This window comes from Lagopus muta, chromosome 3, assembly GCF_023343835.1.
Source record: "Lagopus muta isolate bLagMut1 chromosome 3, bLagMut1 primary, whole genome shotgun sequence".
NCBI lineage: Eukaryota > Metazoa > Chordata > Aves > Galliformes > Phasianidae > Lagopus > Lagopus muta.
In genome coordinates, this window is record NC_064435.1 from 93,189,868 (window position 1) to 93,214,101 (window position 24,234).

Here is a 24,234-nt window from a genome sequence, read left to right on the forward strand (position 1 = left end):
GGCCCTTCTCTTGCTGGTAGTAATATATTTTAAGAACATTTTTTTATTATCCTTAAAAAATGGTGACCAGATTAAGCTCTTCCTGGACTTCTGCCTTTCTCATTTTCCCTCTGCATACCCTAGTAACATCTCTGCACTCTTCCCAAGATGTCTGACCCTCCTTCCAAAGAAAGGAAACTCTCTCAGTTCCCTGTTCATCCTGGCTCGTCTTCTTTGCTGGCTTATCTTACGGAACAGGGGGATAGCCTGTTCCCACGCCTTTAAGATTTCCTTCTTGAGGAATGTCCAGGCTTTCTGGACCCCTCTGTACTTCAGGACTGACTCCCAAGGGTACCAGTACTAATGTAGTAAGGGTACTAAAGGTACCCTTGTACCAAGGGTACCAACGTACTAAACAACTTAAAGTCTGACCTCCATCCTAATTTCACCAAGAATGGAGAACTCAAACAATGTCCCACCATTCTTTCTGTTTGTCAGACATTAGGTACTTTCTCTTACCAGCTGTGTCACCAAGTTCCTGCTCTTGTGTCAAGGAACATCCTAGACTGTTTCCTCTCTGCTGTATTCTATTTCCAGTGAATGTCAAGTAAGTTGATGTCCCCCATGAGAATAAGGACCAGCAATTGTTTGAATTCTGCCAACTGCTTACAGAACACTTCATCTGTCTCTTCATACTGGTTGCGTGCCACATCTTCCCCTGATCCTTACCCATAATGACTCAGCATTATCATTCCCAGTTCTGAGCTTTAAGACATCCAGATGCTCCCTAATACAGAGAGCAAATTCACTGCTCCTCCTTCCCTGCCTATCCATTCTAAAGAGCTTATAGCTCTCCATTGCAACATCCCCAGTCATGAGAATGATCCCACCACGTTTCAGTGGAGGTGACTAAGTCATAGTTTTACAGTCTCACAAACTCTTCTAGCTTGTCTTGTTTGTTACCCATGCTGCGTGTGTTAGGGTAGACACACTTCAGCTGGGCTCACCCCTGGTCCTGGAACACTACCCCCAGTCTCAAGTTAGACTGGTTTTATCCCATACCCTTCAAATCGAGCTTAAAGCACTCTCCACGAGCCCTCGCAATTCCTGCGCTAGAATGGTTTTCTCACTTTAACACAGACAGACCCCATCAGTTGCCAGCAGGCCTGGTGCTGAATAAACTACCCCATTCTTCTTATGGCATGAGACTTTTACACTTGTGTTGATCAGGGGGGTTTCCTGTTCCTCTCGGTATCCTTCTCTATTTCCTAACGGACTGAGGAAAATAGCACCTGAGTTCCCACTCCATGAGCTAGCCGAGTCTCTCTCTACCCATCAGAAACAGGACTACCGAGACTCAAAGTGTAGCCTATAACACATCACTAAAGAAGACTGTAAAGCCTGAGGTTCCCTCTTGGAAATGGAGAGCAGCAAGTACTGGGAGATGGGATGATGGTGCCATGTTAACATGAAATAACAGGCACTTCAATACTTTGGTGTCTCCCAGAGAGAAAGACTGAATCGTGTAATAAAAATCTCAGTAAGTCCATACCTAGCTATGTCTCCTAACAACCTGAAGAAGTTTGTTACAGCATAATCATAAACAGATGAAGAAACCAATTTCTCAACCCCATCCTAGCTATGAGCTATTAATATAACTCCCACTGCGTTCTCCTCAAACTGGGACAGGCAGACTGGTAAACTGTTTCCTTTAAGAGGAACATGTGGAAAACTTTGTTTAAAAGTACAAAAATATTTTTGTTTTGTACAGGGTGACATTTAGTTTCAGCATTCACAAATCATAACAAAGCCATGCCATTGGTGACAGCAGACAAATCTTTAAAATTACTCTCTTTTTAATGAGCACCTTGTAAAACTGATGAAATCTATGACATTAAACTAGAAAGAATTCTGATTATAAATAATTTGCTCTCTAAACGAATCACTCAAAACCACAAAAAAGGACAGCAACCTCACAGAGCCCACCACATTTTGATCCATGTAGCAGCATTTTACAGAATGATGTAAGTTTCAAAGACTTTCCCCATTACTGTAAGGCTGTTCTGACCTTCAGATCACTCTGAAGGGCAGAATATCTGCTGAGAAATGGCTGGTCCCTCAGTATAACTTGCCACAACATTTACTACACAGCAGGAGTGAGCAGAGGAATATTCTGTAACTTACTTGTCAAATGCACATATCAGTACAAATGAAAATATTTCATTTTTTTAAATTTAAGAGACAGTCCCTTAAACATTCAGCTCTTACAACCCAGTTTAAGAGAATGAAATCATCACTAGTCAGACAGCTCTCCATCCTTTTATCTGACCAGTCTCTCATACCCTGAAATTCATGCCGTACTTATATCCCATTATTTCCTTTAGTGAATACAGCTGAATCACTCAGTGGAATCAGTGGGAGACTGGGCAGGAAAATGAAGATGATTTCAGTTTTTGTTTGGTTTTGGTCAAGAAATCTTTCTCTACAAATAGATGTCCCACTTCTCTTCCCATTTTAAAATCAGAAAAAGACAAAGATATAGTCATTCAGAGTTGACAAACAGACAATATATGTAAAGCAGTTCAGGGGAAGTGAGGTAGCTTTAATAATCTGTATCGCATTTTTGTGATACAACAGTTTGTCTGTTGTAACTTTATGACATGTAACTAGGACTTTAGGCACCCCCAGCATCTCCTCCACAGAGGGCAATGCATCAAGATGGCAATTTATCACAACTCCAAGAAAAGTTCAATTTAAAATATTACTCCCAATTTGAAAATGTGTCTCTGCCTGCAATATTTCAGTTTTAATTATTGTGATTTTTTTAAAACTTCATTCCCAGAAACAAGCAGGGGATCCAGCAGGGATGCAGGAATGGAGTGCCACACTCCAATGCCCACCGTAGGAAGCCCCTGGGTGGCAGTGAGGCTGACGTGGATGCTCAGCAATGACAGCTGCATGGAGATGTGTGGCCAGAAGGAAAAGGGTGGCCCCGACTTACCAAGGTTCCACCTGAGACCAGTCGTGGTAACATTGTCACAGGAGCTCCCAATTGGGATGAGGCCGCACCAGGAACCTTCCAGTCCTGTGTCCACCTGCAGCTTGTGTTTGCCCTGCAACACAGAAGAGTCTGAGATCGGCTGCAGAGTGAGGGGAGACATGGGCTGGGGTTGCAGAAATCTCATTTCCAATTTTCATTCTTTTTTTGTTCCCCTGATCTGAAGATTAACATTGGTCAGAGCATTGCTGAAATTCCTGCATTTTTTTGATAACATCTTCAAAATTCCACATACTTCCCCAAAAAAATACTTTTCAGGAAGGAATACTTGTAGAAACTAACCGAGGTGAAGGAGAAATTAAGGTAAATATTTACACGAATATTCTTATACTAAGTAATAACAGTAAAGTGAAATTAAAACACATTTTTTTATACATAAAAGGTAAATTCAGCTTGTAACCACTAAGTTTAAGGCACGTATGAGAAACAGCTATTAACAACAGTGGGTATGTGACCAAGCTTTCAAGCAGCACTCACAGATCCCAGATGAGCAGCTTTCCAGATAATAGCATATGAACAATCCCAATGAGGAGTGGATAGAGAAAATCTCTCACACAGCAAAAGGAAAACTTCAGAATTCTGGCTCAGTTTTAATTATAAGAAACTTACTTGTTTATTGCAATTTGTTTATTATAATTAGCTACAAGAATACCACAAATGAGAAAGTGACTTCTGAGGTGTTTGACAGATTTTCCTGTTAATACCAAATGCATTATGAAGAATCAAATTCAACATGTGTCATGTTCTCAGATAACAAATGAACCTCGGAAATGCTGCCCATTAGAGAGTATTGATTGCATGGCTTACACGTATTTGGTTGGCTCATGTACAGCTTCTCATCCACCAGGACCCCCAAGTCCTTCTCTGCAGCGCTGCTCTCAAGGAGGTCTTCCCCCAGTCTTTAAACTGGGATTGCCCCGACGTAAGTGCAGCACCCTGTTAGTGTTTAAAGTTTTTGTACCAGATCCATTAATTCAGCTGCCCCACACAAGCAAGCCATGGTATATATTGTTTCAGCAGAGGGTACACTTGCTGGTCTTCCCTGGAAAGTTTTAGTTTTTTGAGTCACTGTCGGTCACATTTTCTAGAGATTCCAGTTGTACCAGAGCCTCTAGTTGTGTCTTCTTTGTAGTTTTTCTTAGGGTTACACTAATAGTTTCCACTTTATCAGAAGAATTTTCTATTTTATTCTTATTTTTTGGTCCATTTATGTACCAAGGATCCCATTAATCTAGGTTATAATCTTTCAAGATTATGGATCTAAATTTCTCCATTGGTAGATTCCTACCTGTTTTTTGAGCTTATCACCCCACAAAACAAGGTAGGCTTGTGCTCAACTTGGGCAAATATCACCTCATTTTCCTCCCCTAACTTTTCTTCAGATTTGAAGGAATTCAACGGTACTAGCTGTGGCCGTGCCACAGTTGATGCATTAAGCTGCCGTTCCCTAGCAGTTGAAATATGATTTCTCAAATTTTCCAAGAAATTCAGCCATACAAGATGGCAACTTGGGAATGTCCCTGTAACTCCTAAATGGTTTCCATTTTTCTACTACCTCCACGGCAGAATGCTACAGAGATACTAGAAAGCCGGGTAACTCCTTTTCAAGAGAGATCTTCTGCATCCAAACCATTGTGGAATAGAATCATAGAATGCCTTGGGTTGGAAAGGACCTCAAGGATCATCAAGTTCCAATCCCCCTGCCACAGGCTGGGCCACCAACCTCCAGATTTGGTAGTAGACCAGGTAGCCAGGGCCCCATCCAGCCTCCAGGGACGGAGCATGCACAACCTCTCTGGGCAGCCTGTTCCAGCACCTGACCACGCTCTCTGTATAGAACTTCCCCCGACATCTAATCTAAACCTTCTCTCCTTGAGCTTAAAACCGTTCCCCTTGTCCTGTCACTGTCTACCCTTGTAACAAGTTGACTCCCCTCCTGTTTATAATCCCCGTTTAAATGCTGGAAGGCTGCAATGAAGTCTCCTCCCATCCTTCTCTTCCCTTGACTGAACAAGCCCAGCTGCCTCAGCCTGCCTTTGTGGATCTCCTCTGGACCCTCTCCAGCAGCTCCACATCTTTCCTGCATTGGAGGCCCCAAGCCTGGAGACAGATGGGGCGTCGCAAAGGCAAAGTAGAGAGGGACAATCACTTCCCTGTCCCTGCTGGCCACCCCTCTTCTGATGGAGCCCAGGAATAGTCTTTACAAATGCTATTTCTGTCTTTAAGATGCTTTCCTTGGTACCCTGCCAACTACACCAAATGTTCTGCTCAGAAAGAAGCTAAATTGTTTCTGACAGGTAAAACATTCACGGGTAGGCCAATAATCACATGCAGAAGGAAGAGTTTAACTCACTCCGCTGGTGAAGGGGCTTTCTAGCTCCTTCTCAAAAAGCATCCTAGGTCCAAGAGATATGTTCCCTTCAGTGACTAGCCTTCATATGAGCCCAGAATGTCTCCACCCTGGGTCTACTTCTTCTGGTCACATCCGTTCACCAGGTGCTCAGTCAGCAATTGAAGCTGTGACCTAACAGTTCTACAGTGATGATGGGAAGGCAGGTGGCAATACAGAGTAAATTATTGAGACAGAATATGAAGATTCTGTTTACACATGGAGCAGAATGTACTTTCAAATGTGGGGCTTTTTATCTTCACTAAAGACTGTGGTGAACTCCATCTTTGGCTGCTGTCCAGCGCCATCACCCAATATTATTTTATTCTTGAAAAGATATGTTCAGATTACGCTTCAGTGTGTAGTGAACCACTTGAAGATACAGCACAAATTTCCTTATAAAGCTTAGCAGCTTATCTTTAACTCAGGCCACGTTATAATTTATCTTTATGCCAGGTTCTTATCCTTTTTCATGGCAGAAGTCCAGAGTGATGACATCTATTGCCCTTTCACTGTCCACCAGTGCTGTCACTCGATTATAGAAGGCCTCCAGGTTGGTCAGGCAAGATCTGCCCTTGGTGAAGCCATGCTGGCTGTCCTGGATCACCTCTATCTCATATGTGCCTTAATAAGGCACCCAGAAGGTTCTGCTCCATGATCCATAATCTTCCCAGGTATAGTGATGAGGCTCACTGGCCTATAGTTCCCTGGATCATCCTTTTTCCCTTTCTTGAAAATATAAGTAATGTTTCCCTTTTTCCAGTCACTGGGGATTTCACCTGACAGCCATGATTTGTCAAATATGATGAAGAGCAGCTCGGCAGCCTTATCAGCCATCTCTTAAAACCCTAGGATGGATATCACATGGCCCATGGACTTATATACATTCAGTTTCATGAGGAAGTCTAAGATTTGTTCCACTGTTACTATGAGTCAGAATCCACTCCTCTCACCCTCACCTAGAGGTTCAGGGTCCTGGCAGACATGCAGAGGAGCCTGACCACCAGTGAAGACCGAGGCAAAGCTATTATTGAATACCTCAGCTTTTTCCATGTCTGAGTAAGCCAGTTCTCCATCCTCATTTATCAGAGGGGGAGCCTATGATCTTTGTCTGTCTCCTCCTGCCTACGTACCCCTAGAACCTCTTTTTATTTTTCTCATCCCTTGCCAAGTTCTCCTCCATCTTTGCCTTGGCTTTCCTGATGCTATCTCTGCACATGTATACAATGTCCCTATATTTTTCACAGGCTACACAACCCTGCTTCCACTTCCTGTACATTTCCCTCTTTCTGCTTTTCCCTAATAAAGTTTAAGCTGCAGGTCCTTGCTCAGCCATACCACTCGCCCTCCTCCTCTGCTCCGTTTCTTCTTCTGCTGGGGGATGGAGAGCTCCTGCAATCTCAGAAGGGTGTCCTTGAAGAGCTGCTAGCTCTGTTCTGTTCCTCAGCCCTCAAGGACACTTTCCCACAAGATCCACCCAGCAATTCCTTGATCAGCCGGAAGTTTGCTTTCCTGAAATTCAGGGTCCTGACTCTACTTTTTGCCAGGCATGCATTCCTCAAGATGACAAACTCTACCAGGGCATTATGACTGCAACTCAGGCTGCCTCCAATCTTAACCCTCTAATGTTCTCTGCATTGGTGAGCACCAGGTCCAGTAGAGCTTCTCCTCGGGGCAGTCCATCTAATACTTGAACTAGATAGTTATCCTGTATCATCTATCCTCTCATTACGCCCACCTTCATGTGGTGATGGGCCGTATATTCCTATAATGGTTGTGAACATCTGCCTGCTGAAGGCAGAGGTGTAATAATTTCAGGCTTGATATCCTTTTAGGTATGCAATGTGCCATGCCACTTCTTTCTTGTAGTACAGAGAGAGGAAGAAAAGGAATACAAGTACAGGGTCTCTCATGATGGAATCACAGACGTTTTTTGAAACTAGATGATCATTGTGGGCCTTTTCAACCCAGGCCGTTCTATGTTGCCTATAACAAAGATGATGATGAAGAAGAGGGTGAAGGAGTGGGATTGTCTGTTCTCAGTGAATGTCCATATTACCACTGCTCAAAGCTACTCCATGGGAAAACTTAGTACATTCATGTGTTAAACAGATAGGTAAAAGTACTTTATAGAGAATTTAATTGAGATCTGTATTACTCAAAATTGAACCTACCTGTTATTAACTTCACATTTTTCATTTTCTGACATTCTGGCCCAGCTTACTGAATTTAAGCCCTATCTATACAAAACTTATGCAGAAATCTGGCTTTCTGTTCGCATGAAGTAAATTCATAAAACAGAAGAGGCCATTATCAGAAGCTCACCAGTATCCAGGATTTTATCAAGAGTCTTCCAATATTGCATACTTCTCTAAAATGTCATTTCATACTTCCCAGCAAGTATGTAACAACTTTGACTTTCTTCTTCAAAAGGACAGTTTCCAGCTCTCAAATGTCACAAGCCCAAAGGGCTATCATACCAGGAGCCAAGAGCTAAACCAAAGGCAGTAGGTAAGCAGGAATTAAAATATTAAAATGCAAATTATTTTTTTAAAAAACCTCTTATCTGTTAAGCCAAACCCATGGCTTGCGTATTGGCTTACTGTTATTATACAGGCTAGATTGTAAGACTTTTCTTTAAAAAATCAGTAAGAGACCTTATTTTATTGAGAAAAGCACAGACAGAAAACAGAAATGATCACTGGGGAAAAAAACAGCCAAACAAAACAAATGATGTTCTCACTTTTTTTTTCCCCAAAGAAGATTAATAGCCAATGCAGGAAGTCTCTAAAGACTAAGTACTGCAAGTCTGTCACACAGGAAATTAGGCATCCAAGCTTATTGTCAAGTTTCAAGTGCACATCTTTCAACCACATAAGATGGAAATGCTATTTGGTGGGGGAAAGGAGGTTCACAGCTTGTAATTTGCAAATGCAAGTATTAATTTATTCTATTTAAATTACTGCAATTAATGGAACAATTATATTCTGGCATAAAAAATACAAAACTGTTCAGTTGGTGCAGAACTCAGTTTTCCAAAATTAAGAAAAAAGAAAAAGAAAACCCAAATCTGTCTACGTAAATCTGTCCTCCCCAAGAGTTTTTTTGTTTGGTTTTTTTTTTTGCCTCTGAAAAAGGTAACTGAAATATTTTCATATTGTAACACAAGGATCAAATATTACTATGTTTGAATGTTAGTGGTGATAAAATAATGGCAAATAATATAGCTGCATTGATTTTTATTCCATTAAATTAGTTTTTAAAATTGACCTATTGGCAGCATTATTTTCTTCATTTTTTGTCTGTCATGTTAGGAAATAAAATCAATTTCTAAGTTCAGCAGTAAAAAAAAAAATCAGAAGTTATTTTTGAGAATTCTTCATCCATGTAAGTTAAAATTTCCCTTTTCAGTTTCATGTCTTATAGTAAAGCGTTCAAATAGTAATGATTGAACACCCCTTTACTCCAGCACTTGGTGACAAAAGACCTAAAGCTACTGCTATAGCTCACAAATCAAATTAATAGAAGCGAAGAATTCAATAGAAGAACTGATTACCACAAACTCACGTATTTTATCATACACTAACAGAGGCAGTAAGACACTCAAATAATTGGTCAAAAATTTGTAAGCTCATGAACAAAATCCAGATAAAAGCTGTCAGATGGTGGCTATTCGTGCTCATGAAAGTCCAGAGAACTGACTTCTCCAAGTGCTTTCAAGATCAACTTGACTAAATGTATTACAGTGTATGTATATTCTAAAATAGAAACCACGCAACAAAACACAGTGAAGGAGAGAGAGAAAGGGAATTGACCTTCAGTAGTGCATTCTGAAAGGATCTGAAGGGGAAAAACCTGGGAGCTTGCAGGCTAGAAGTGGACAGAGAAGAACTCTCATGGCTTAAGAGGATGCTGGAGAGGAATAAGAAGTCAAACTGAAGCTTTAAAAAATACAAATGAAGATATCTATGAGCAATCTTGGAAATGATGAAGGACTAAGGGAGGTGAAGGGGATAATGGGGAAGGAAAAGAAACCAGTTACAAGATTAGAGGACAAAACAATCTTACTCTAATTTTCAGGCTGCCATGATAGTTTGTCCAGTAAGAATAAATTCAGTGAATAACTTAAATCAAATGTGAGTTACAAGTGGTATTCTTTCACCCATTCTTGTTGTAACATTTGGGACAATACAGAAATAGGATTTCTTAAGATCTACCCAACTGCTGCAAGACACCTCATTCACTATCTAGAAAGATCTAGATAGTTTTCCTTTATCTTTTGACAAAAAATTTGTTTCCATCATCTTTTTTTCAATACCACATAAGTGGCAGCATACACTTGAAAACAACAGCAGCAAAAAGAAAAATACAGATGTCATTGTGTTACCTATGGAAATGGCAAAAACTACAACTGTTGTGGTACATTATCAGCTGGGTGCAGAAAAAGGTAAAAAGGTATGGAGATAAAATAATCAAAGGGTGGAAATTAATACTGCCACAAACAGAGAGGAGGAGGAAAGGAACAAGGATGAAATCAAGCTGAGAACATTTATGTTCAAAATCAAATATAATGACTGGCAATAATGTAAAAACAAAGTTCTAGAAATATTTCCATTAATCATTAGTTGTGTGAGAGTTTGATTTAACAATAACAAAAGCTTTTAAGCTGAGATTATGAGCACGATAAATACAGCCAAGCTTCCCAAAGGGTTGTATTAAAAAAGTGCCAAGTTGCTATTATATGCATTCTATTCACAGCACATTATCTGAGACAATAAAACTTTTTGTTGCTTTTGAAAACAGAAATACGCTCAGTTCCACTGAAAACAGCATAGTCTAAACGCTGTTGCGTATCATAGCAATGACTGTAAAGGCACTTTGAAAACCTAGGAAATTTACTGTTATTTGAGAGAATACTTTAAAAGGTTGTGACGATCCTGTTGACCTTTACTGTCTAATGTGGGTAGTGCTCCAGTACCAAAATGGACGGACTTAAGTAAATCAGTTCTTTGCTGTGTAGAGAACCACTTATCCTATCCTTGAAGACCTGCACTTTGTAAAATGATACTACAGAGAATAAAATCCCAGGCAGCAAACAAATAATCATTAATAGAACCAATTAATGAACACATCTGCTTCCTATTTGTGACATGGGTATTAAAAGAAATCCCTGTATAAGTGCTGCTGAAATGAACAGATTTACTATATCCTAAGGTTATACATTTAAGAGTTTGTTACTGTATGCCTAATGTACAAACTATCCACAAAGATCTTATGATAAAAGAGATTTACACATTCATAGGCCTAGTAAGACCCTCCTGAGCAAACTTCACATGTAAGATCAATGTTGATTTGCATTAATTGAGCACATTAAATGCATCCCATTTGCCCAACACCTGTTTTATCATGAGTGAGACAACTACCTACGTCCAATCTTCTATCAGGCCCATATTACTGACAAGAAAAAAGCAATCAGAGGTGAAAAAATGCAGTATCCAGACCTCCAGTCAGGACACTGCAAGCAGGTAAGACTGTCAGCAGCATAGATACTGCTAACGGGCATGAAAAAGAAGGGATGAAAACATTTTATCAAGCAAATAAGATATCTGGAAAGACAGAAGCTACTTTAAAAGGGAATTTCGGAGGTTTATTTTCTTTTCAAAGACATATCTTGAAGACTGACAAATGCCTTAAATTTATTCTTGACCTACTCTGGGTCCAACCCTAAGGAGATGCTTATTCTACTGAAACCTGAGTAGTAACACAAGCAGAATTCCACAACATTTTTTTCAGCCCACTATAAACTAGTGAAAATTATAGAGTAAATGTAGAGGGAAATCCAATAACCAAGAATCAGAATAGTATAACAGAATCAATAACAGAATCACAGAATCATAGGGGTTGGAAGGGAGAGACCAATCTGGCAGGTGTCTATGACGGAGTGATGTCACTGGTGGAGAGAGCAAGGGCAACTGATGTCTGGACTAGAGCCAGCCTTTGACAGTGTTCTTCACCAGATCCTTATCTCTAAATTACAGGGATATGGATTTAAAGGGTAGACTATCAGGTAAAGAATATCAGATAAATAATTAGTTGAATGGTTGCAACCAGAGGGTCCATGCATCTATGTCCAGATGGGGGCTGGTAATGAGTAGTATCCCTAAGGGTCTATCCTGGAACTGGTGCAGTTCAATAACTTTATCAGTGACTTAGACAGTGTGATCAAGTGCACCCTCAGCAAGTTTGCGATGACACTAAGCTGAGTGGTGCAGTTGATACAGTATAAGGAAGGGATGCCATCCAGAGGGAACTTGAAAAGTGAGCCTACAGGAGTCTAATGAGATTCGACAAGGCCAAGTGCAAGGTGCTGCTTGCGTTGAGGCAATCCCAGACTGGGATAAGAACTCATTGCAAGAAGCCCTGCAGAGAAGGACTTGAGGCTACTGGCAGACAAAAAAGCTGGACTTGTGCCAACAGTGTGCACTTGCAGCCCAAAAGGCTAATGGAATCCTGAGCTGCATCAAAAGACGGGTGGCCTGTAAGGAAAAGCAGACGATTGTCTCCCACTACATCCCTTATTAGGCCCCATTTGGAATACTCCATCCAGGCCTGGGGTCCCCACACAAGAAAGAGAGCTGCTGGAGCAGATTCAGAGAGGGCTATGAGGATGATTAGAAGGCTCTCTTATAAAGAAAGGTTGAGGGAACTGGGATTGTTTAGCTCCAAGAAGAAAAACTTCTGAGGAGACCTCATTGTGACCTTCCAATATTTGAGGGAAGCTTGTAAGCAGGTGAGAGACTGACTTTTGACACAGTCTGACAGTGACAGGACAAGGGGGAATGGCTTTCAATTAAAAGAGGGAAAGTTTATGTTAGACATTAGGTAGAAATTCTTTACTCAGAGGGTGTTGAGAATTGGAATAGGTTGCTCAGAAAAGTTGTGGATGTCCCATTCCTGGAGCCATTCAAGGCTAGGCTGAATCTCTGGCACAGCCTGATTTAGTGTCTGGCAACCCTGCCCACAGCAGGGGAGCTGGAACTAAATGATATTCAAAGCCCCTTCTACCTAAGCCATCCTATGATTCTCTGATATAACCTCTGAATACCATCTATAGTAGGTTGTATAGGAAAACGTTCAGGTGAGTTTGGGATATCTCTGGAGAAGGAGACTCCACAGCCTCCCTGAGTGGCCTGTTCTGTGCTCTGACATGCCCAAAGTAAAGAATTTTTTTTTCTCATGTTCATATGAAACTTCATATGTTCCAGTTTGTGTCCATTGTCCCTTGTCCTGTTATTGGCAATGACCAAAATGCACCTGTTCCCATTGTCCTGACACGCACCCTTGAGATACTTGTAAGTAATGTTAAGATTCCCTCTCAGTCTTCTCTTCTTCAGGCTGAACAGTCCCTAGTCTTTCAATCTTCCTTCATGAAAGAGATGCTCCAGGCCCCTAATCAACTTGTAAAATCTCTTGAAGTTCCCTGTCTTTCTTGAACTGGGGGCCCAGAACTGTCCACAGTACTTCAGATGGGGACTCACCAGGGCAGAATAGGGGGAGGAGAATCTCCCTTGACAGGCTGCCCACTCTCTTTTTAGTGCACCACAGGATAACATTAGCCTTCTTGGCCACAAAGGCACACTGATAACTCATGTTCGACCTTTTGTCTACCAGGACACCTAGGTCTTTCTCTGTAGAGCTCCTCTCTAGCAGGTAAGCCCATAACTTGTATTGATGCATGTGGTTATTACTCTCCAGGTGGATATACTCTTGTTGGACCTCATAAGGTTGTTCCTCTGCACCCAGCTTTCCAGATTGTCCAGGTCTCATTGAATGGCAGCACAACCTTCTGGTGTATCAAGATACTCCCTCTCAGTGTTATATTATTATTAGCAGACTTGCTGAGGTGCATTCAATCCCTTCATCCAGTTCACTGATGAAGATGTTGAACAAGACTGGACCCAGTACCGATGCCAGGGGAACACCAAGAAAGCTCCACTTTCTTAGAGACAGCATCAAGAATATGCTGTTTCATCATCTTCCCAAGGATGGAGGGGAGGCTGACGGTCCTGTAGTTTCTGGGTTTCTTCTTCTCGTCCTCTTTTGAGTGACACTGGCTTTCCTCCTGACCTCAAAATGGTTCCTCAGAAGACAGAGGAATATTCACAAGCACACTGAAATCATTAAAAGCAGGAAGCCCAAGCGCTAAATCTTTGGCAGTGAAATCTTACCATATACAAATACAATCATCCTGGAATCTTTTGTCACAAGAATTCTGCAAGCGGAACATGTCTTTCATAGAATCATAGAATCATCAAGGTTGGAAAAGACCTAAAAGATCATCCAGTCCAACCGTTCACCTATTCCCAATAGCTCCCACTAAACCATGTCCCTCAACACAACATCCAGCCTTTCCTTGAACACCCCCAGGCTCAGTGACTCCACCACCTCCCTGGGCAGTCCATTCCAGTGCCTGACCACCCTTTCTGAAAAGTAATACTTCCTAATGTCCAGCCTGAATTTCCCCTGCCGTAGCTTGAAGCCATTCCCTCTGGTCCTATCACTAATGACACGAGAGAAGAGGCCGACCCCCAGCTCACTACAACCTCCCTTCAGGAAGTTATAGAGAGCAGTAAGGTCTCCCCTGAGCCTCCTCTTCTCCAGACTGAACATTCCCAGCTCCTTCAGCCTCTCCTCATATGGCCTGTGTTCCAGACCCCTCACCTGCTTTGTTGCCCTCCTTTGAACACGTTCCAGGGCCTCAATGTCTTTCTTGCAGTGAGGGGCCCAAAACTGGACACAGTACTCGAGGTGCGGCCTCACTAGTGCTGAATACAGAGGAACAATCACCTCTCTGCTCCCGTTTGCAACACTGTTTCTGATGCAAGCCAGGATGCCACTGGCCTTCTTGGCCACCTGGGCACACTGTCGGCTCATGTTCAGCCAAGCATCAATCAATACCCCCAGGTCCATTTCCTCTACGCAGTCCTCCAGCCACACCGCCCCAAGCCTGTAGCGTCGCCTGGGGTTGTTGTAGCAGAAGTGCAGGACCCGGCATTTGGCCTTGTTGAAACTCATCCATTTCCAGCACTCCATCTGTTACCAGAGTTGTAATTCTGAGAGAATATGCCCAAAGAGTACATGAAGCAGCATAACATAGCAATGTTTAAAATACTACCAAAAGGAGGAAGAAATTGTATTGGTTAGCAGATTAGAAAGGAGCAAAATATCCATGAGGCATTTACTTTTTGCCATCCTTGGATCTATGTGGATTCCCCATACAAATGCTTAAAATTAACAACATGCAGATAGCACACTCAGCCTTAGCATGACATTCCTTCTTATTCACTGTTTGGGAATAAAATAGAATTTACACATATGAAACAAGAGACCACTATAAAACATGTAAGATTATATTAATTACAAAGTAATATAATGCAGAGGAAGGAAAACACTGATACAACAAAATAACTGTCAAAAGAATGACACTTTGCTGTAAAACCAGTGACAAATATATAAACAAAAGAAACAAAAGAGAATGAGAGCTAGAACATCTGGACAAATCCTTGAGAAAAAAAAGAAGAAGAAAAAAAAAAAACTACTGGATTAATTTCTAGCTACTTAAAGTACTAATAAACTTCCGGAGAACTACAAATTGATGTCTCCAATTGCATAATACACAAGCAAAGAATTAGGTGCTTTACTCCTCAGTACAAATTTTCCCTTATTTAGAATCTTCTCTAGTTATGCTTTCCTCTTGAAATGTATTCACGTGATTTCCTTATTGTTTCCTTTCTACCAAGTGGAATGCCTTTGATACAGCACTACAAGAGAATTACATTCAGGTCATCTATGATTTCAGAAGGGAAACTCCCATTGCTTACCCAAAATTTGAGGAATTTGAGACCCTGGAGGTTAGTGAGAGGATCTGGGGAATGGAAGACCCCCCTTCTGTCAGGGAAGAGGTGGTCCGGGAGCGCCTAGGCAACACCAATGTTCAGAAATCCATGGGACCCGATGGGATTCATCCACGGGTGCTGAAGGAGCTGGCAGAGGTGATTGCTGAACCGCTTTCGGTCATCTTTGAGAAGTCTTGGAAGACGGGGAAGGTGCCTGAAGACTGGAAGATAGCCAACGTCACCCCAGTCTTCAAAAAAGGCAAGAAGGAAGACCCAGGCAATTATAGGCCAGTCAGCCTCACCTCTGTCCCTGGAAAGGTGATGGAACAGCTTGTACTGGATGTCATCTCCAGACAACTGGAAGAAGAGGAGGTTATCAGGAGTAGTCAGCACGGGTTCACCAGGGGGAGGTCGTGCTTGACCAACCTGGTAGCCTTCTATGATGTTGTCACTGGCTGGGTGGATAGGGGGAGAGCAGTGGATGTAGTCTACCTTGATTTCAGCAAGGCATTTGATACTGTTCCCCATGACGTCCTTATAACAAAGCTGAGGAAGTGTGGGATAGATGAGTGGACAGTGAGGTGGGTTGAGAACTGGCTGACTGGCAGAGCACAGAGGGTCGTTGTTGGTGGTGCAGAGTCCAGTTGGAGGCCTGTAAGCAGCGGTGTTCCTCAGGGGTCTGTGCTGGGTCCGGTCTTGTTCAACATCTTCATCAATGACCTTGATGAGGGGATAATGGCCACCCTCAGCAAGTTTGCCGATGATGTGAAGTTAGGAGGATTGGCTGACACGCCTGAAGGCTGTGTTGCCATTCAGCAAGACCTGGATAGGCTGGAGAGCTGGGCAGAAAAAAACCGGATGAGGTTTAACAAAAGCAAGTGTAGAGTCTTGCATCTGGGGAGGAATAATTCCATGCACCAGTACAGGTTGGGGGATGACCTGCTGGAGGGGAGCTCTGCGGAAAGGGACCTGGGTGTCCTGGTGGACGACAGGTTGGCCATGAGCCAGCAGTGTGCCCTTGTGGCCAAAAAGGCCAATGGCTTACTGGGGCGCATTAAAAAGAGCGTGGCCAGCAGGTCGAGGGAGGTGATCCTCCCCCTCTACTCTGCCCTGGTAAGACCTCATCTGGAGCACTGCGTCCAGTTCTGGGCTCCCCAGTACAAAGAAGACAAGGATCTCTTGGAAAGAGTCCAGCGGAGGGCCACGAAGATGGTGAAGGGCCTGGAGCATCTCTCCTATGAGGAAAGGCTGGGTGAACTGGGTCTGTTCGGCCTTGAGAAGAGGAGACTGAGAGAGGACCTGATCCAGGTCTATAAATATCTAAGGTGTGGGGGGCAGAATGGCGAGGCCAGACTGTTTTCAGTGGTGAGTGGAGACAGGACAAGGGGAAACGGCTGGAAACTGCAGCATAGGAAGTTCTGCACAAATGTGCACATGAACTTCTTTAGGTGAGGTGATGGAGCACTGGAACAGGCTGCCCAGGGAGGTGGTGGAGTCTCCTTCTCTGGAGATGTTCAAGACTTGCCTGGATGCCTACCTGTGCTACCTGGTGTAGGGAACCTGCTTTGGCAGGGGGGTTGGACTCAATGATCTCTGGAGGTCCCTTCCAACCCCTACAGTTCTGTGATTCTGTGATTCTGTGAAAATATTACCAGTAACAGTACAATGGAAACTTGCAAAAAGAAAAAGGCTTTTCTGCTAATAGAAAAAGGCATGGTCTTCCAAACAACCTCTGAGCATACTTGAGGTACAAAAAGGAATCTGAAGTTGTATTTTTGACTAGTTTCAAAAGAACTAGCTAGTGTCTGGAAACTTGGGGCTGGGAAGGAGCAATCAAATTTCCAGCAGCACATAGTATTCTCTGGAGGCTGGGTCACTGTACTACCATATGCTGATTTTGGATCCTCTAACACGATATATTCATCTCCTCAATTTAAATTATCAAATGTGTAAATGGATGAAACACAATACATCCATCTGTATACATTTTCTCAGCTTTGCTGAATGCTTATGAGCATTTTTGTAAAATTTCAAATGAGTATATATGGATTGAGAATTACTGTATTTAGCTGAATAAACAGTTGTCTTCATTATATAAAAAGAACAGTGTGTGGGGGTGTAAAAATGTATTCATCTGTTCATTTCTCCATGTCCCTGCCAACATCAGGAAAACAAAAGTCTGACTGAAGAGCATGACAGTAAGAATTTTTACTCTTTTTAAAATAAAAGCATGTACATCAACCCACACTTCTCTGAAAACAAGTCACAGAGTTCATTTCCTTTCATCACTTCTCAGCAAGCTGAGGCGATCCAACTTTCTAATACTACAGCCTTGTGTCTGTAGCTGCAGATTCAGCACTGAAAGAGGATACTAAATGTTATTAAAGGAAACTTTTGCCCCTATATGAAGCAGATATTCAAACATGCCTGCAGTGCTATTTAGCTCTAAGTGATCTGAAAGTGTTGATAAAAAAGCAAGTTTTGAATTACTTTTCTCCTTGAATATTGTATTTCAGTGTTTTTATTTTGTTTTAATGAATAGATACCTAAACCAGAATTAATCTTTGTGAGAACTGCACAAAATGACACAACTGAGAAAGAGCAGAAAAAGATTCATTTGTTTAAAGCTTCTTCTGGATAATAATTTCAGACAAGTACAAGATTAAAACTTGCCAGAACTTATTGCAATCTTAAACTGAGACACTAAGTTCCAACGTAGCAATTTCTGGGGAAAAAAAAAAATATATATATTTTATATATATACATATAATTTAAGTGAGTAACTTGAGACACTTAAATGTGCAACAATTAATAATTCTGTCTTAAACTAAGCAGCCAGTGTGCAGACACTCACACATGTACAAAGAATTTGCAGAGGAATCTTTCTGGAGTCAGAGCAAGCTGGCTGCTCATCTACAACACCTCTTGCAAAGGAAGAGATCAGGGTAGAATGCTCTTCAGAAAAGTTTATCTGATCTGGATCTCAGTTCCTTCCCTCACCTCCAACACCTGTGCTCTGCTCAACTTACAGAAGACTAAGGAATTTGCTTCTTGAGAAGCAGGACTTGAGACAAAATGCAGAGAAGAACTGACTGTGGTTCACCAGAAAGATCACTTCAACTTCTAAATAAAAAGCAACCATGGTTGTGTGGCAGCTGACAGTCACTATAGCAGTTTACAGCCTTTCAAAGGACAGCTCTCTTGCTAACACCAAACTCTCATTAATAGCCAACAATTCCCACATGACCTATTAGGAAGGCTGTACATATAATTAACCCCATTCATTCTGACTACAAAGCTGAACGGTAGAAGGATGAAATCCAACAAAAAGCTTTGTGTGTTAACAGCATCTCTGGAGCCAAACCATGTTTTGTAGAGTTGTATTGTTTGTTTTGTTTATGTTCGGTTTCAGACAGTAACTAAATGGAAGGTGAATGTGGATTATTCAAATACAGCCAAGAAATATTAAGCAAAAGAGTTTATAAAAAATTCCCTTGGTTTTGAAATGAGGTACATGGTATATTTTTGTTGACAGACTACAAAATAGGCATTCCAGATTTCTTCTGGAATGTAATGATACAAAATCTCTTCATAATTTTATACAACCCTAGCAAAACACAAATCCACAGTAAAATTAAGAAAAAAGCCCTGTCATTTGAAATATATTAAATAGTTTCAGAACTCTTCTTAGCTCCTTGAGAGGCATTTGTGCAGATAATCAGTGCACACTTGGAGTAGCTGAAAAGCACCATGTTTTACATGGTCACTTAGTGGAAGAATATTTAGATCATTAAGTTAATCTGGTTATGATATAGAATGTGTAGTGACAAATCAGTTGGCTACCATGTTCTTTCATTCAGGTAGTGCTGAAATGTTCTGTTTTACAGTCTGGTATTTCCCCACCAGGGAACTGCAGTACTGCACCTTTTGCTCACCACAAGTGAACTGATGAGTCACAGTGGGATTGGAGGCTGCCTGGGCTGCAGCAAACATGTTACAGTGCAGTTCACACTCTTGAGGAATACAGGACATACAAAGAATAAAATAAGGATGCTAAATTTTAGGAAATACTAGCTCTTCAGGGAGTTAATCAACAAATCCCCTGATAATCTGTCCTCAAGGAAAAGGGAGTAGAGCAGAGCTGGCAGACCATTAAGGAAGCTGTTCTCAGAGCACAAAAGCTTTCCATCCCTGGGTGAAGCAAGTCATGAAAAGAAGGTGGGAGGCTGGCATGGCTGAACAGGGACAGGCTGGTCAAACAGAAGAGCAAGAAGAAAATGCACACGCAAAGGAAGCAGGGACAGGTACCCAGGAAGAGTATAGGGATGCTGACAGACTGTATGGTTGCAAACAGGAAGGCCAAGGCTGGAACTGGGCTTGGACAGGGGCGCAAAGAACAAGAAAGACTTCTACAGGTATGTAAACCAGAAAAGGAAAACCCAAGAGGGCATACCCTCTTAGTAAGCAATAGAAGCAGGCTGGTAACAGTGAACAAGGAGAAGGCTGAGGTACTCAGCAACATTTTTTTACCTGTCTTCACTGGGGACTGCTATTCACACAGCCCTTGAGCAGACAGTAGGGAAGGTGGGAACTGGTGAAGCAATGTCCCTCCTACTGTAAGTAAAGATCAGGATTGCAACCACCTGAGGAACCTGAACATCCATAAATCTATGGGTCTCAATGAGATGCATCCAGGAGTCCTGAGAGAATTAGCTGATGTAGTCACCGAGCCACTTTCAACGACATCTGAAAAGTCATGGTAGTCAGGTGAAGTCCCTGGTGACTGGATAAAAGGCAATGTTGCACCCACTCTTAAGAAAGGGAAAAAGGATGACCCAGGGAACTACTCGCCTGTCAGTCTCATGTCTGTGCTGGGGAAGATCATGGAGCATTTCCTCTTGGATCATGGAAGTTTCCTCCTGGAAACTGTGCAGAGGTACATGGAAGAGAGAAGAAGATGATATGAAGACTACCTGCATGGCTTCACCAAGGTCAAGTCCTGCCTGACCAACCTAATGGCCTTTTGTGATGGGGTAACTGCCAATGGACAAGGGAAGAGCCACTGATGTCATCTATCTGGACCTCAGTAAGACTTTTGCCATAGTTCTCCATAACATCCTTCTCTCTAAATTAGAAAGAATATAGATTTGGTGGGTGGAGTGTTTGATGGATGAGAAACTGGTTGCGAGATCGTACCCAGTGAGTAGTGGTCAATGGCTCAATGTCTGGATAAAGATAGTGATGAGTGGTATCCCTCAGGGGTCAGCACTGGGATTGATGTTCTTTAAGACCCTCATCAATGACATCAACAGTGAGACTAAGTGCACCGTCAGCAAGTTTATAGGTGACATCAAGCTGTGTGGTATGGCTGACACAACTGAGGGACAGGATGCTATTCAGAGAAACGTAAACAGGCTCAAGCAGTGGGGCCAGGAGAACATCATGAAGTTCAACACATCCAAACTCAAGGTTTTGCCCCTGCGTCATGGCAACTCTCACTATCAACAAAAGCTGGGGGGATGAAAGGATTGAACACAGCCCTGCCAAAAGAGAATAGGGGGATACTGGTGGATGCAAGCTGGACATGACCAGCAATGCGCCCTCGCAGACCAAAAAGCCAACCACATCATGGGCTGCATCAGAAGAAACATGGCAAGGAAAGTCAAAGGAGGTGATCCTGTTCCTCTACTCTGTGTTGGTGAAACGTCACCTGGAGTACCAAATTCAGATATGGAGTCCTCAGTAAAGAGAGACATAGACCAGTTGAAACACATCCAGAGGAAGGCCATGAAGATGATCCATGGGATGGAACACCTCTTCCCCAAAGACCAGCTGAAAGAGCTGGGGCTGCTCAGCCTGAAGAAGAGAAAGATCCAGGAGAATTAATAGTGACCTTTCAATTATCTAAAGGGGGGCTATTAGAAAGAAGGGAACAGAATCTTCAGCAGGACAGTAGTGACAGGGCAAGGAGAAATGAGTTCAAACAAAAAGAGGGGAGATTTAGTCTGGATATGAGGGTATTGAAGCACTGGAACTGGAACTGGTTGCCCAGAAGTATGGCGGATACCCAAATCCTGGAGACATTTAGCATCAGGCTGGACAGGACTCTGAGCTACCTGATCTATCTGTAGATGTCCCTACTGAAATTGATGACCTTTAAAGTTCCCTTTCAACTGAAGTGATTCTATGCTTCTATGATTTTATGGTTAGTAATTCAAATTATGTCTGATATTTCAGTTTAATTTAGGAAAGCATATCTTGTTGACACTCCCCAAATTGTGTCATTTCAATGAGAGAGATTAATGTCTCAGTGTTTCTTTTCACATGAAGTTTGTCAGAAATTTCATCCTGTCATTTAAGATTTAACATTACTATTATTTTTGATTATTTTTGCTTATCTCTGTACAATCAAATAGTTTGAGTTGTTTTAGCTCATTCAGAATGAGGTTTGAAAAATAATTATTTGTAACTATATACAATTGAGAACAAGTTGTAAATAATGCAAGATTTTATGACTTGTCTTTTTGGGGTTCAAGGCAGAAAGAATCCAATTCTGACTTCTTTTTTTTTTTTTAATTAATCAGATCTCCCAATTGTCTCCACTTACTATGTTTTATGTTTATTCACAGGGAGCTGGAGCAACACCAAACAGGAAGATTGTTTTCAGAAGAGCACCTAACAACTCCAGACTCTAGTAGGCATGTGCAAAATCACAAAGCCAAACAAGGATAAGTCTGAAATAAAACAGCATTAAAGGTGTGCAGTGTGGACATCAGCCACCACGGAGTATTCCAGCCCTACGAATGAACCTCTTGTCAATGGCCTGCAATGTTTGTTAAAAGAGACGGGGATTCAGATTCTGGAGATGAAGGAGATCTGAAAGAGATGTGATTGTAGTTCAGGGGCAGTGTTACCTGCCTGCACATATAATGGCAAGCGGTTATATTCAGCAAGACTTAGGAATGCAAATTCTTAACATATTGAAATTGTTTATGTGATGTCCTTTGCAACAGTTTGTAAATATCATACATTCAGTATATGAATACTGAGATTTATCTTAAAACATTTAGAAAAACCAAATAGGCAACAATCACCACCTCCAGCTGAATTCATCTTGAAGAGATAGCTGGGGACTGTTACATCATGATGGCAAGACTAATAACAATTAAGATTTGAATTTTTAAAGCCAGAAAAAAAAAAGAAAAGAAAAGAAAAAAAAAAACTGGCTCAGTTTGGTTCTGGTCATACGGAAGGACAACGGACATCCTGACAAGGAGATGGGAACTTGGAGAAGCTATTTAATGAACATGTTGAGGATGTCTGAAAAGGCAATTCTGTCACCACACCCCCAGGGAAGACTAAAGCTGACTATCTTTAGTCTTTGTTTTGGGCTCAATGCTTGCTTTCTGAGGCATTTCTTGCAATAAGACTCTGACTTGTCTAGGAGATGAGAGATGGGTGTTGCTGTGTGGCAAACAACATCACTTTGTGGACAATTTTACATTTGAAAGCATTTCTTTGGAGCTGTTTGCCTCTGGAAGAGAGTGCTCAGGAATGTTTATTGGCAGAAGATCTGGCCTGTGACCAAATAACTCCAGCTTGGTATGGGAGAATTGGAGAATGACATCATTGTGTCCTGTGAAAAACAGGATGCAGGTGGGCACCTCCCTGCTCCCTCTAATCTCCTGGCAAGGCCCGGAAAATGGGAACAAAGGAGTTTTTGCTGAGGTCCCAAAGCCAGAAGCTGCCACTCCAAAGAGAAATGCCTCAATCACTTTGGATTTGAGCTGTCACTCCAAAGAGAGCTGACTCAAACACTTTGGACTTATAAATAAGTCTGTACTGTTGTCATATTTTGTCGTCACTGAAAAACAACCTGTCACTACTGAAGATCAATGTCTGAACTACAAGCAGTGCTGGAATTGGTGGTGGTGACTATTTGACTATTTCTCTCTTGCTTCCTACAGTGACTCTTTGCTTTTATTTCCTATCTTTCCTATTGCCCTATTGTCTTTCCTTTCCCATTTCCCTAAATGACTAGGAATTGTAATAAACAGGTCGGGCTAACATTTGACTCTGTGTGTCTTAATCTTGCTGTTGGGTAATACATATATTAAAAGAATCTTCTCTCCCTCCTATAAATTGGAGTGAGACACTACCTGACAAAATCAATAGCAACAAACAGTCTGCATGACAACTTCCTCACAAATCTTCAGTTTTCCTATTAAAATGCACAATAGGTTGATGTATGAAGTGTTCAAGGTCACTGACTCCTGAAAGGAGGAATCACAGGTTTACAGCAGCATGGGATTTGCAATGGATCTGCCAGTGCTGGAACTAGCCCAGCTGTTATTTGGTTTTGTTGGCCCATGAAGTAAGAAGCTTTCCTGGTGTCTGCTTGGGAAGCCCACAGCTGAGGACCAAATGAGCTGGCAAAAACAAAACATGGAAATAATAACAAAACAAACAAACAAACAAAAAAAAAACAGCCAACCAATCAAATAAACAAAAACGAACAACAACACATGCAAACACTGAAATTTAGGTTTCTTAATAGCAAGTTAATTAAAAAAAACAAATATTCTGGGGCCTGCTTACAAAAGAATTCAGAAAAATTCTGATATTTTCTCCTCATTTCTGTAAATTTTGTGCTTGCTATTAAAAATAAAAAGATACTGATTGGAAAAAAACAGCACTGGCATATGGTTAGATGCGCACGAGATGGTTCCTTTCAAAACTGGGATTAAACCTGGATGTGATTTAGGACATAGTGTAAAAACAACTACTATCTTCATACTTATAAGTGCATAGATGTATTTAAAGAATAAAATGATTACAAACTACAACTGTAACACAAAAATAATCAAAGAATAAATAAATAACTTTTTGCTTACTAAACCTTTTCCTCTTTT

General features: G+C 41.7%; 1 protein-coding gene across 14 annotated transcripts in view; it reads right to left on the reverse strand.

The window, feature by feature from the left end:
• The window catches only part of TPK1 (thiamin pyrophosphokinase 1), a 214,438-nt gene that overhangs the window by 60,976 nt on the left and 129,228 nt on the right, over positions 1–24,234 (reverse strand). For 11 of the 14 annotated variants that reach the window (XR_007375793.1, XM_048939505.1, XM_048939494.1 and 8 more), the window contains one exon: positions 2,981–3,092. The exons of 2 other annotated variants lie outside the window; for them this stretch is intronic. Coding sequence is in view for 10 of the 12 variants with exons in the window: in XM_048939505.1 (XP_048795462.1) it covers positions 2,981–3,092 (112 nt within the window). In the remaining 2 variants the exon portion in view is untranslated. Of the gene's footprint in view, positions 1–2,980; positions 3,093–15,307; positions 16,162–24,234 lie in introns of those variants that run through there. One more of the 14 variants, XR_007375794.1, reaches the window with a different exon arrangement.